This window comes from Tetrahymena thermophila (genome assembly GCF_000189635.1).
Source record: "Tetrahymena thermophila SB210 genomic scaffold scf_8254593, whole genome shotgun sequence".
Lineage (NCBI taxonomy): Eukaryota > Ciliophora > Oligohymenophorea > Hymenostomatida > Tetrahymenidae > Tetrahymena > Tetrahymena thermophila.
This window is the reverse complement of record NW_002476364.1, coordinates 249,212-264,226: the sequence shown is the minus strand read 5'-3', so window position 1 is coordinate 264,226 and position 15,015 is coordinate 249,212. Positions and strand designations below refer to the sequence as shown.

General features: G+C 22.6%; 3 protein-coding genes across 3 annotated transcripts; all 3 read right to left on the bottom strand. All coding sequences in view use genetic code 6, as the record gives it.

Annotated features, from left to right (window-relative positions):
* Positions 1–1,407: 1,407 nt before the first annotated feature.
* Positions 1,408–8,534, bottom strand: TTHERM_00463160 (myosin head protein; the record flags this gene model as incomplete). The annotated part of the gene is made up of 16 exons (XM_001018813.2): positions 1,408–1,561; positions 1,624–1,852; positions 1,918–2,086; positions 2,140–2,421; positions 2,503–2,979; positions 3,036–3,377; positions 3,441–4,317; positions 4,378–4,685; positions 4,740–5,070; positions 5,640–5,807; positions 5,866–6,184; positions 6,234–7,022; positions 7,075–7,366; positions 7,428–7,601; positions 7,713–8,374; positions 8,480–8,534. 16 exons carry the CDS (start codon positions 8,532–8,534, stop codon positions 1,408–1,410), a joined length of 5,628 nt encoding a protein of 1,875 aa, XP_001018813.2.
* A 358-nt stretch (positions 8,535–8,892) lies between these two features.
* TTHERM_00463150 (peptidase M16 inactive domain protein) lies at positions 8,893–11,361 on the bottom strand. Its single transcript, XM_001018812.3, has 11 exons — positions 11,213–11,361; positions 11,082–11,153; positions 10,839–10,953; positions 10,637–10,751; positions 10,431–10,584; positions 10,001–10,241; positions 9,838–9,947; positions 9,655–9,775; positions 9,500–9,600; positions 9,292–9,447; positions 8,893–9,220 (listed from the first exon to the last, which is right to left on the bottom strand). Exons 1-11 carry the CDS (start codon positions 11,243–11,245, stop codon positions 9,032–9,034), a joined length of 1,407 nt encoding a protein of 468 aa, XP_001018812.3. The 5' UTR covers positions 11,246–11,361; the 3' UTR covers positions 8,893–9,031.
* A 595-nt stretch (positions 11,362–11,956) lies between these two features.
* TTHERM_00463140 (3' exoribonuclease family 1 protein) lies at positions 11,957–13,252 on the bottom strand (the record flags this gene model as incomplete). The annotated part of the gene is made up of 5 exons (XM_001018811.2): positions 11,957–12,028; positions 12,082–12,259; positions 12,316–12,431; positions 12,561–12,846; positions 12,915–13,252. The coding sequence occupies 5 exons, from the start codon at positions 13,250–13,252 to the stop codon at positions 11,957–11,959; spliced, it is 990 nt and encodes a 329-aa protein (XP_001018811.2).
* Positions 13,253–15,015: the final 1,763 nt, after the last annotated feature.

Sequence of the window (15,015 nt, the reverse complement as noted above, 5' to 3'; positions counted from 1 at the left end):
CTTATTTATTATTTATAATTTTTTTCCTATATTTAAGAAATTTAATTTCAAAAAAGATTTGGAGGTAAATTTGAAATTAAACTTTTTTCAATTATAATTTATTTATTATCAAATAAATTAAAAACCTTGATTACAAATATCAAATCTTTAAGTATTAGAAACAATAAAAATAAATAAAATCAACATATAAAATGAAATTTAAAGTATTTTTTTAAAGCTTAAAATATCTTCAAAAACAAAATAAATGTTAAAGAAATTTTATTTATTAAAATATTTAGATATCAAATAAATTATGGATCCTGATAATAAATATTATTTACTCAACAATTTATTTGATAGGAAATATAAATCAAAAGGATTGTCAAATGAAGTATCATTTAAAATAAAATTATATTGTAATAACATTCATTCATTTCGTTTGATTCTTCAAAAAAATTTAAAATATAATTAATGGAGATTTTTATTTATAAAACATTTTTATAAAAACTCAATTCAAAAAGTTATAAAAATAGATTTTAAATGTTTAAATCACAATCTATTCTATTAATTTTTGAAATACTCATTTCCACCTTTGATATTGAATTCATTGATAGATTAATCAATTAATTAATTAACTTTATTCATGCTTTATATCATTTTTCTTATTAATGTGAATCTTATTTAAATATATTTATATATTTATTTAGATTTTTATATTTTAATTTTTTACTTAAAATTTCAAATTAATTAATTATTAAAAAAAAAATTTAAAATAAACATTTTATAAAATATAATTAAAAGGAAATATTTATTTTTTAATTTATCTATTTATTTATATTTTTATTTAGTTTACTTATCTATTTATAAATTAAATTATTAATTTATCTATATATATATATTTACTATTTATTTATCTATCTTTATATATTTACTTATTTTATTTTTATATTTATATATTCTTCTATTTTTTTATTAATATCTTTATTTTTTTTATTTATTTTTTAATCTATTAATATTTTTATCATTTTACTTAATTTATCATTCTATCTTTATATATTTATTTATTTATTTATTCATTCATTCATATATAAATATATTTATATATCTATAAATCTCTTTATACTTTTATTGTTTATCTTTTTATATATTTACTTATTTATTAATCTTTTTATCTTTTTATATTTACTATTCATTTATGTTTTTATAAATTCATTCATTTTTTTTTAATGTTTTTAAATTATTTTTATTAATGTATTTATATACTGATTAACTTATATAATAGTTATTCAAATATTTCTTATTCATTAATTTGTAATTATTTTATAAATAAAAGAAAAGTTTAATAAAAATACACATACTTATTTATTTATTTATATATTTATTTACAATATTTATTAAGATATTTAAATTGAAATTATTATTATTGAATCAATTAAAGAATTTTTTATTTGATAGAATTTAGCTGTATTGCTTTTGTTCGTAGAGCTAAATGAGTTGTTTATCTATTTACCTTAATTATTTTTATGGAAGGGTCTTCAAGAACTCTATTTTATTTTTAAGTTCTTTAAGTTTTTTTCTCTCTCTAATATTTTAATTAAAAAATATGTCAAATGAATATTAAGAATATAAGAATTTATTTATTACTCATCCTCTCTTTGTTAAAATTCATTCAAACTCTTTTCAACATCGAATTAAACAAAGCTAGCTTCTTATATATTGCTGATATTAGAAAAATCCTCTACTTTTACTATTTAAGGAGATTAAGTTTTTTGTACAAGGTCAGAAATATTCTTAGCTTTTTTTGGGCTTTCTTTCAAATCAATATATTATTGAGGTAATTTGTGAATAATGCTCTAAATTGTAGGTGGTTTAACTATTTATTTATTTATATGATGTTAAATTTTTTTTCTCAAATAAAAATTAAAAATTAATAATTACTTTAATCAATATTCTATTTAACCCATTTTTTTGTTAGGGTATTGCATGTGGACTAAAGAACACTATCACTTAAATCTTTGCTAAAAGCAAAAGTACCATAGACAACACCAAGTGTTTTACTCCATGAGCTTGTTAATCTCATGCAAAAAGTTCCTTCTAGTTGTTTTAGCTATTAATGAAAATTCATTTTTACTCAATATTTCTATTTGAAATTCAAATTACCTTTTCCGATACTTTGTAAATCGTTGGATTTTCTTAGTATTTAATGCTTTGATTAGTGCCAAACCAAAGGATATCTGAGTTATTAAGTAAAAGCAAGGTACTTGTTCTAGTAGCACAAACTTAAATAACTATATCTTTATAAAGATTATTTAAGTTACACAACTAAGGTTCTTGCTAATCTTGATAATCTCCAAGACCTAGTTAACCGCATTATCCCCATCCCCACACGTATACTCTTCCATAGTTTGTCTAGCAAACAACATGAGCAAATCCACACTCCACCTTTTAATTTAAATTTATTTGTTAAATTAAATAGAATTTAAAAATATTTGATTTAAGTAATTTAATTAACTAATTAATTACCTAGTTAATTTAGTTTGTTTTGAAGAAGGGAATCAAAGTTGGTTCTTTTCTTTGTACGAAGTCACCCAAACCTAGCTACCCATGCTAATTTTTTCCATAAGAGTATATTTAATGGCTAGTGGTTAAAAATACTGTAAAATTAAATCCACATGAAACTCTTTCTACTTTCTAAGAGAAGTTAATTTTCTAGTAAGGACTATACTTTTAATTTGTATAAACAGAGCCATTATTTAAGATAATGTAGGCTGAATTCATTCTACATTTGATGCCTTTTATTTTATCTTCTTTAACTGAGATTATTTCCATAGGAATATCCACATTTTTTATTAGTCCTTCATCATCATAAAATCCAAGCTATCCTTTATTATTTTTTCCCCATCCAAATAGCTTTCCTTCTTTTGATAAAATTAAAGTAAAATCATTACCAACACTTGCCTACTCAATTTAAATCTGATCTATCATTGATATGTTATTAATCTATTTTATTAAAATATCAAGCAAATTAGTTTAATTTTCTTTAACTAATAAAATACTTTAAGTTCATTTTCTGATATCTCCTCTGGAGTTCCAAGCTACCCAAAATCATTCCATCCCCATGTGTAAAGTTAATTGTTATTGCTAACTGCAACAGTGTGTGTTTCTCCAATGTAAATGGCTTACAAGTAATCTTTTTTCAAATAGCTTTGTTGGAATTGCTATTAGAAGTACTCTGACCAGCCATTAGGTGGATAAATATCTTTCGTATCAGATAAAATTTCAAAATCTATCAGATGAGAAATCATGTAAACTTTCTAAGGTACCAATGTTAATTTATACTAAGAATCTATCAGTTATGTTTTTTTGATATTTTAATTGCTTTCATTAGCTCTTGAAGTCTATAAATAAAAATAAATATTAAAAGTTAATAAAATTTTCTTAATAAAATATTTTTATTTTACTTTATTTAGCGGCGATTGAATATTTGTAAGATTTTTAGGAAGGACTTATTAGGTGCAGTTTATTTTTTAAGGGGATGTTTGGTTATGCATTTTAGCAAGATCAGAAGTATAATAGTACATGTCTTGAATTTTTTATTCTTAGGTATTTTAGTTAGAATTATCTAATTTATTATTGGAGGGATTCTCCATTGAGTTTAATATGCTCTTTCTAAATTATTTATTTTAATCTGATTCATTTTCTTTTTATCTCAGCTTTTACCTTTTAGCAACATTTGATTAGTTCGTGATAGCTTTTTGGTCTTCTATTTTTAATGGGCTTATTATATTTGTTTTTTATGCTTGATGCCTATCTAAAATATCTTGTAAATCAATACAGCTGTTGCTATTGACGATATCTTAAGAATGATCTCTTTCATGAGAATTTTGTAGTTTATTTTCATCAGTCTAATTATTAAATTACTATTATGATATTTATTTAAGCTTAATCTTATTTTTATTCCCTTCTGATGTTGGTTTTTATTAAGAATTCTCACATACTTATTTGTTTACCATTTTTGAAATTTATTCTTAACTCTTTTGAGAGCTAAAAAGTGGTTTGATAGATGTTTTCTTTTGTATTTAAATTCCAGGAATAATCGTTTCAGATACCTTTTTGTTATTCAAAGTCATTTTTTTACCAGCATTTTTTCTTTTATATTAGATCTTTTTTTATATGTAATACATCTCTTAAACATTAGAGTATAAATTATTTTCTTCAGCTTATCCAAGTGAGTTAGACTATTCAGTAGAAAGTAAATTTTTAAAGTCACATTAATTAACATAAGACTACAATCTTTCTAATCTGATATGCTTTTTAATCAAAAATTTCCTCATAGCTCTTTGATATAAAAAATATAAAAAAAAGTTTATTTAAATAATAATAAATATTTCATTTTACTTTTGTATTTTATTTGTGGAGAATTTTAATTATTTGTAAAACGCAGACAAGATTTTCATCTTTATAAAAGCCTAAATCTTCATAGCAGCTTTCTTTTTTTCTAAAAATTTCTTTCTATTAGTATGCATTCTGTAATTAGTTTGAATTTTAGTAGCAGCCTTTCTTTCCCTTATCATTCTTCCAACCATCTTTACTCTTAAAATCATTTCCCTGAGCTTCTGCCTTGCCAAAAAACCGCGAATAATTTTTTAAATCTAAATGCAAGACCTTTTTCTAATAAAATTCCATGCAAAGTTTAACACTTCATTCTATTTAGTTATTAAAATAAATTGACTTTATTTTAAATTTATTAAGAATTTTACCTCTATTTTATCCTTGCAATGCTAAATATTTCTTAACCTAGCTTTTTCCAAAAATTTTCTAATACATTTTTGTATCACAAGAACATTTTTCTTGACAATGCTAAAATATTCAAGTTTTATTGCATAATTAATATAGTTTTATATGACTAAAGCAGACTGTCTATATTTTCTAATGAGCTCTCTCTGCAAATGTCTTCGATACCAATTTTATATCTTCTATGCTTTTTTTCTTTAATCCTTAAATTTCTTGTATAAGATCTTCACCTTTATCAGCTGTTAGCATATCCTAATAAGCTAGAACCATCTCCTTAGCTTTTTTAATTATTTATAACTATAAAATTATTAATAATAGCATCTATCACCTAAAAAAGAAAGCTTTAAATTTTAATTATATTTTCTCTTAATAAAATGTTCACAGAATAAAAAGTAATTTAATTTATTTTATATTTTCAAAATTATCGTTTAAAATAATTTCTTATTCATTTTATATCATATTTTAATTCAATGAAAGCATATTAAATTCATTTAATAAATATTTTGTAAATTCTTTCTGAAGTCTATTTAAAAATTCCTTCAAAAAAACTTGATTAAACTAATTTATTAAATTACTTTAAAAATTTGTTTCAATTCAAATATAAAATCATTTATTTTAAAATTTTTATTAATTTATGTTTAATTGGCATTAATCTCAAATGATTTATTCTTGATGCTAAAAATTCAAATAAACATAAAGAAATTTAAGAAATTAAAATGAAAAAAATTTATATTTTTCTTCTCAATAAAAATTTTTGAGGTTTATTTAAAAAATTTTTGATAAATTTTAAAATTTGACTTTTTAGCTTTAAAATAAAAATTTTTATTTTTTTAATTCAAAAAAAATTAAATTTGTTTGTCTTTTACGAGTAATAAGCTTTTTAGAATCTCTTTGCAGTTTTGTTTAGCTGTTCTAATTTGTTTTCATACACTTATTCTATGTCATTTAGAGCTCTGTTTTACATGAAAATTCTTGATTTTCCAAATAATATATTTCCATTGCCATCTATACCTTTGAACACTGTCTTGAACAAGCTTTTAAAATTTATATTTATTTGTCTAATAAGTAAAACAAAATTTTTAATAAAAATACCCTTTGCTTAGAGAAATAAAGTCAGCGTCTTCTTAACACAGTTGCTGATAAGGCTTAAAATCTTAGTTTATAAGTGAGTATCTTTTGTAGAAAAGCTAGTAATTTTTTCTTATTGGATATGATTACTTTCTAACTTTAATAGATTCTAAGACACCTAAATATCTTACTTGCTAAAGGGCATTAACGGGTCTAAAACAATTTGCTTTCTTTTCTTCATTGGGCTTTATGCATCTTATGAAATGACAGTCACAAGCCATTAAGTCATTCATTAAATATTACATTTCCGTTCTAAATTTACTTCCCAAAGATTTTTCCTTTTCTAAGAATAAATGAAAAAATAATTATTGCATTTTATCATAGAATTTTACTTTTGTTCTTGTTTGATTCAATTTCCTGCTAAGCTAATGAGGAGAGTAGTTCATTTTTAGACTATAATAAAGCATTCATTATCAGCTCTTAAATTTCATCTTAATTTTTCTCAGTAAAAACTGTGGCAGTATATTCTACTTCCTTAGCAGAATGAACAATAGTAAAAGTTGGCTTTGCAGTGATTCTGGGAATCTGAAAATATTTGTTGTTTTTATGTGTTTAGCGGATTTTGTTCAAAAACTTTTCATCATTACCTTTTGTCTAGCAAATATCATCTAATATATTAAATATACCGCTAGGTGGCATGTCTAATAAATCAATAACAGGTTTATTATCTGTAAAACTTAAATATTGGAGGTAGCTTTCAAGTCCTTCTTTTACAAAGACTTGCTCTTCTTACTTAAATACATATTAAATATAGAGTTGTTGCAATTTTTCGTTAGTGTAGTTAATAAAAAACTATTCAAAACCATTTTCTTTGAATACTTCAAAGCCGTATATGTCTAGAAGCCCTATTTTACTTATTTTAGACTCGTCTATGCTTTCTTTTGGCACTATTATTTCGTTAAGCTTTTACACAATTAAATTGAACATTCTTTCATATAAATACTTAGACAAGCTATCTTTAGTATTAATGCATTCTATTTTTTACAAAGGACTCATAAAATTTTATTTTTGAATCACTCTTAACCTAAAAGTAAAGCCTTCTATAAGCTACTTTTCATCAATTTGAAGAAGCTTAGCAATTTAGCTTAGAACTTCTAAATTTAAAATCGAGCAAGGATTATCTTTGTTTTAAAATTTTAAAATATTAAATAGAAGCATTAAAATTATCCTTACCGTTAGATAAGGTTTTGTCATTAAATTGTAAGTTTCCTAGTAAAAGGATAGCTGAAATAAAGCAATAAATAGAATCTTAAACATTTTCAAATCCTAAAATCTAAAATGATTGATTGACTTCTTAAAACAGTTTGATGTCGTCTATTTTATCAACAGCGTAGCACTTTGACTATGATAAATATGCATACTTTTCAAAAGAAACAGGATACTCAAGTCCATATCTCTGCAAACACTCTTTATCAGCACCCTTTAAAAAGTGATAAAATATGTGGAAGCTTCTCTCTCCCTATCCCTAATAAAAATATTAAAATAATTTAAATAAAAATTATCTAAACTAATTAATTTCTTTCTACCTAGTTGGTTATACGAGCTTTTTCTAGGAGATAGTTAACAATTTAAGCTCCTTCAATCATTTTATTATGTTTATTCACTATAATTGTTACATATTTACCAAATCTACTCGAGTTATCATTTCTCACTGTTTTAGCATTACCAAAAGCTTCTAAAATTGGATTGCAGCTCAAAATCTTTGTTGATATAAAAACCAATTTTAATTTTAAATAAATAAAATGAATGCATAGATTTAATTCATTCATTCATTTTATAATTCTCTTGAAATAAAATAAAGAATTAATTACTTTGTCTTCTATTGAAGGCCTATTATGAATTTTAGCTTAATAAGATGATTTTCTTCTTTTAACTTCGAGGTCTTTAACTCCTGTAAGCTTTTCTTAGCTAGTTAATTCTAAATTACCAAGAGATGTTAAAAATTTCATACAATATTTTGTGTTTTCAGTTTTTCCAGCGCCAGATTCACCCGAAATAACTAGAGCTTGGTTCTTTTCATTTAAAAATAAATCCTTAAAAGACTCAGCTGTGAGACCATAAACATGAGGAGGAATTTTCTTATGAAGATTCTTTTCTGAAAAGTTTTCAATAATCGATATATATTTCAGGAGAGTTTACTCTTCATATAGATTATCTATCTTTTTGAAAGGGTTTACAGCCAACAATGTTGGTCCAACATATGTATAAATTTTATTTTCATCATATCTTTTTCTTAAATTTTAGAGAAGCTCTGCTTCATTTAACAAATCCATATTAACCATGTCATCAAATGTCTCATTTTATTCATTCCTGATTAGCAATCTATCTGCTTGAATTTCCTTAGGATCGCCACCACTGCTTAACTAACAAGTAGCCATTCTTGTAATTTTGTTAAAACCTAAAATCTAAGCAGGTACAAATACCTCTGAATTTTAATCATTCAAGTTTTATTCTGCAATCCAGCAATATTCCTCTATAAAATTTACAATAAATTACAAATCACATTTTCTTTGAGTAAATTATCATTAAAAAAATGATTATAATTTGAATTATTGAAATATCTAAGTCATTTATTTACGTGGAACAATCCAAGAATATTGAGCGGATTCATTTTCTACTTTTTTTGTAGCCATAAATTTTAAAAAGCAAATAAATAATAAATGATTTTTGACCACAACCTATATTTATTTATATATATATTTAGCTAACTAATACTTTTGTAAAACTAAGATAAAAAGTATAATTTTTATTGGATAAAAAATAATTAAATTTTGCTGGTGAAAGATAGATTGATTTATTATATTATAAGAAAATAATACGATCAAAATATTTGCACAAAAGTAAATAAATAACATAAATAAATTAGAAACTAATACAATTTAGAATTAATTATTATTTGTTTGTTTAACCGCAATATTTATTTGCTGCTAATGTTGATTGAGTAAATGAATTAAATTAAAACTAGTAAAGTCGAAAATATCTTAAAAATTTGCCAAAATTACTTTTTATATTTTTTGAACCAATCAATATTAAAATAAATTTAATTAAAATCTACATACAAACACCAACAAAAACAAACAAACAAAAAAGTAAAAAAAATTAGAAATTTTAATTAATATTTTTATTAAACTCATTATTTGTAACACAATCTGCAAATTTAATCATAAGACATAGCCTTATTTACTCCTTCTCCTATCATTGTAACTGTGGGACGGCTGTTTTAAAATAATTCTCTTGCAACTCTGTTGATATCTTCAGTTGTAACCCTATCAATCATTCTTTCAGTTTCATCAAGTTTTATTTATTTAAAGTTAATGACCTATTATACAAATTATTTATTTATTCATCAAAATATTGTATTTTTTATTTGGTAAATTTATTTAGTCTTACATGCTTAGCAGCTTCTTCAAGTCTATCTTGTTGTCTTTCAAGTGAGAGATTGATCAAAGATTTTAAAATATTTTTGGATCTTTGCAATTCAATTGGAGAAATAGGCATTTGAAGTAAGTGTAATTCTCTGATGCAAGATTAAATAAGCTCATTAATCTAATTATAAGAATATACTTTATAAAATTTAAATAATGAAAACAACTTTTACACTTTCATTAGTACCAGTTAATTTAAGACCAAAGAAACCGCTATCAGTGAAAATATTGCAAATGCAATCTGCTCCTTAAACATATGACAATCTATTAAGCACTTTTTTATTGTAAAATAATTTATTAATGCAATATAAAACATATTATTTTTTACAGTTTTTAGTGGCACGAGCATGCATGCCTTTGCCAGGACCTCCTGTTGAGAAATAACTTGAATTACCAATAATAGAGAATATAATTTAAAATATAATCATGTCAGGATGCTACCAGTTTACCTTTTTTATTTATATTAATTTAAGTTAGTAAAATAATCTATTGATATAATATTAATTATTACAGCCTTAAAGCCAACACCAACTTCAACTAAATCGCTTTCAGTTTCTATTCTGATTTCCTTTCCAGCATAAATTGATTCAAAAGGATTAGGATTGTATTTTCTATTCAAGACTTAATTTTGGAAATAAGCAAATCAAATTAAAAAAATATTTTAATTAAATTACATTAAGGATATTTCTTAAGCATTTACTGAACCAAATTAACGAAGTGTTCATGAGAAGGAACATTTGATCCAGATATTAAAAGTCTATGTGGAGTAATATATTTGTTTTAAAAGTCAAGAAAATCTTATTCAGTCATACTAGGATTGAGATCACACATACCAACACCTTTCCCGTCATATGCTGCTTTTAAAAATATCTTTTCAAATTCCAAGTTTTCTAACTCATTGCTCAAGGCGCTGGGCTTAATTAATCATTTTAAAATAAAATTAAGATTTTAGAAAAATAATATTTTAAATAAATATTTTCCTTTAAAGATAGATAATGAAAGAACAAATTAAATTTGTTAAAATGAATGAATGAATGATAATTAATTATTTTAAATTTATTTTTATTTTTAATTAAAATTCAATGAAATATTTTAATTAATTACTTCGAAAACTGAAAAGTCTTTAGGAGAAATTGCTGTTTTTAATAATAAGTCAAGCATAGATTCTGTGTCTTCTGGAATGCACTAGCATTTGTAAGAAGTAGTTTCTTGGTCAAAATGCATGTTAATACCTCCTCCATTAAGTTAATTCAATTCGCTTGACATTAAAAAACATTAATTTTGTTGATTCCACATTAATTTAAGAATACTAATTTTGTAAGATTGATTAGTTATCTCCACTCATAAATAACAAGGTGTTAAGCATCTTCATTGCACCTCCAGTTTTTTGGGTTTCATTGCGTGTACCAAAATTACCAACAATATCTATTTAAACATAAAAAAATAGCTTTAATATTAGCAATAACTATTATTCATAGATGAATATCTTCGAATTTATCTAAAATAACTCACTTATATCTGTATGAAAGGGAAAAGCGCTATCCTCAGTCAAAACCTTTACACCACAATCTAAAGTAGTGATTTAATATTTAGTAGGTTTATCTTCTTTAAAAATAGGGCTAAATCCCTATTTTATAAATTAATCATATTTTTTATTTTACATATTCTAGGCATATTAAACATAATATAATTTGTAAATTGATTTTATTATAATTAAATTTAAAATCTTATTATTAATAAGCTAATCAATCATACAGGAATCATTTTAGTAGGATCACAATTAATGATCTAATCCCTTGGATTTGTAGCGATGCTTCTCCTAATAGTCTATTTTTATATTATAATAACATTTAAACTCGCGTACAACCTATGTCTAATATTCTCACTTAAAATAATTATTTTGTGGTTATTCTTCTCATGTTTTTGTAATGAAATGATGAATGGCTTGGCTTCTACTTTTTCTAATAATAGCTAATTATATTATTTTATTAATTAATTAATAAATTTAGTATTTACTTAATACAAATTAAATGCAATTTTAAATGTAAATATCTTTTTTATATTAATTAATTAATCAACTAACTAAATAAAGATAATTATTTGTTAAGTGAGCATATATAAATCTTTCCATAAAGTTCTTTCTTAGATTAGTTCGCTAATTTTTCTAGACTTTGCTCAGAAAATTTTATGTAGAGTTTTCATAAATAAAATCCATTTCAATTAAATCTTACTTACTTACTGACATTACTAAATTATTAACAAACAAACTAACAAATAAGAGACAGACTACAAAAATTAAAGGAAATTAAATTAGTTTTATTTAATTTTACTGTCATAAAATCCTTTTATTAAAATAATTATTAAATTATCAATTGATTTTTTTCTGTCTAGTTTCTAACAAGCTTTTAATTTCTTCTTGATTGAATTACTGAATTTTCATATAATAGATTTTCATTTTATTTAACACTTACTTATTTTACTAACTTATCAAATAACTAACTAACTAACAAGCAAATAGATAGATAGACATAGATATAACAAAATTTTAAGAAATTTAAATTAAACTATCCAACTCTATTGCCATTATATCGTTTTATTAAAAAGAACTATATGAATAATTATTCAATTTTTCAATTTCTACTTTCCAACAAGTTTTTAATTTCTTCTTTACTAACTTTATATTACTCTTCCTCTTCCTCCATCTATTTATTTTATGTTAATTTATAATATAAATATTATTTTTTAAAGAAATTACTTTGTTTGATGGAATTTAATTAGATGTTTGAGATGCACTAACTATTTAGGGGAAGTTTAATGTAATGATTTTGCTTTCTTCCTTTATTTAGTTAATACTATGCTTATTACACTCTTTCAGTATTTGTCTCACAAAATCTGTCATTTATTTTATTTTATTCAAGCAAACTTCAACAAGCCTATTCGAAATATTAATAATTAGCATTATAATATATTTAATAATAAAAACATCTACTTATTAATTAATTCTAATTTGATTGGTGCACCACCAGGCTTATGAATATTGCACACATCATTATAAATATTAACTGAAATAGTTAGTCTTCCTTCCATGATTTGCTCTTCAAGTACCTTAATAGAATATTAATTTAAATGAATAAATAATTAATATAAAAAATATCTTTAATTTATTTGAGATAACAACTAATATTCAATGACTTTTTTAGAATAGAATTAATTATGTATTGATTTATTTATTACTAGTGGATCAGAAACTAAAAGTGTTGACTTTTTGAAGAAAGCAAATGTAAATGGAATAGGAATATGATGAATAGATAGTGGTTAAGGATTTTTTTCAGTGTGAATTTTAATGTTTGATTGCTATTCTACAGAGACATAAGGCTTTCTGAAATGCAGTAAACTAATAATTACAGATAAGTAAATAGCATCAATTAGGTTACCACCGTTTGAAACTACCGAACTATCTACGTTAATTGACCATACTCTCTTATTTGTTACTATACACAAGCTTTCCATATCGATTGCTCTAATTATTTCAATTAAAATTTAAAATAGTTCCTTTTATAAAAATTAAATCATTTATTAATTATTTACTTTGATCCCTTGATTATTTTTTCTAACAATTTTTAGATTTCATTTGAATATTTTTTAATGTTAACATTGTTTGGTTGTTGCTCATCTTGCATAGATGATAAATCAACATTAAATTTAAGAGAGCCTTCATTAGGCTTTTCTTATTTTGGCTAAATGATTTCAGCAGTTGTTTTTGTAATTATATGAGTGTCTCCAATTAAAACTTCTATTTCTCCTACGTTATTTCCAAAAATAACCTTAATGTTTCTGCTATCCATCAACTTTCTTCCATCTAATCTAATCTCATTTTCCAAGCCTGAGAGAACAAAATCGCTCTCATTTTAACTCAATACCTACATTTCTAAATTCTAAAAAGATATGCTATTTATTAACTCTAAATTATCTTTGTAATTTCTTAAAAACAATGATTTGAAGTAAATATAATTTTAATCTAAGTTATAAGCTTTAATAATTTATCAGATTTTTTAATCAATATTTAATAGATCATTGTGAGCAATCCATCCTATATCATTCATAATATCAATCAATCTTTAAACAAACAAATATTTTATAACAAAATCATATTATTTTAAAATTATATTCATAAAATTAAAAAAATTAAAACACTACTCTACTACTCTTGTTTGATTCATTAAATTCTTTAATAAAATAAAGTTTTGAAAATAAAAAATAATAAAATTAATAATATAGCAATTATTTAAACTCATTTTTATAAATTTTAAAGCAATTTAATAGGAATTCTAAATGAAATTAGTCTTTATTTGCTTTAAAAGATAGTTATTTCACTTTTTATTTGTATTTAAATTAATTTTTAAAATAATTATTATATTTTAAAATTTATTCATCTAAATACTTTTTCTACATTTTGATTAATTAATTATCATCCAAATAATTAATATTTAAAAACTCATTTTATAAAATTGTAAAAAGAATATAGAAATTTATTTTTCAAAAATCTTAATTAATCAGAATATTAAATATAAAATATAAAGTAAAAACTGTATGAATTGATCACCTTTTTTCAATTTATAACTATTTTAAAATAAGGGATTTTTTTGTTAAGAATATAATAGTAAAAAATTTTTTTAAATTCAAAATTTGAGAAATGGCATTAAATATAAAAATTTTTAAAAATTTGATAAAAACAGCTAAAATATAGAACAAAAAAACAAGATTAGATTAAAATCATAAAATTAAATGAAATATCTACCTAAACACTTTTCAATATTTTAATTTGAAGATTAGCAATATTTAAATTTCAATCTTAAATTTAGATAAATTAATTTTTTTCTTTATTATAATATTTTTCTATAAAATACTCTTTTTAACAGACATAATCGAAATTTTACAGCTATTTCACTATACTTAGGTTATTGATGCTGTTTTAATCAAGAATTGGTATATTTTAGCTCCTCTTTTCTAATAGAAATTTAATCCACTATGGTTCAACATTATAACCATTACTTATTATAAAACACTAGTAAGGTTCTTATTACACTTGGTTGGTAGTTTAATTATAAAAAATAAATTTCATAGTTTTCTTAACAGGAATTACGTAGCCTTCTACTGTTGTAAGTTCTTCATCAATTACAAAATCTTCTTGATAATTAATTGTCTACTTCATATATTTAATAGTTTTCTCTAACTAATACATACCATCGAATTTGGAATCTCTAACAAAGAAACTAAAAAAATCCTTCTTTTTTTGATTAGAAATGTTATAGTAAATTTCTTCAAAACCATTACCTACAAATAATGATAAGTTTTTGGAAATTACGTTCATTTTTAACACTGGAGATTTTGTTTTAAAATCTAAATAACCAATAACAAAGTCGTACAACTAATCTTCATATTAAGTATATGCCCAATCCTTTGCTTTTTATTGAAATTACTAAAATTAGAGTTAAGTTAATTCAAACAAACCTTCATTGACAGATTTTAACAATTAATACAAACTAGCTTAGGTCTTATCAACCCACTATTAATATTCTTTCAAAACCAAAGCTAATTCGTAATACTTTTAATTTTAGTAAGATTTATACATTTTAATTAAATGTCTAAAGTTGATTATTCCTTAAGAATATGTAGTCATCTAGACATC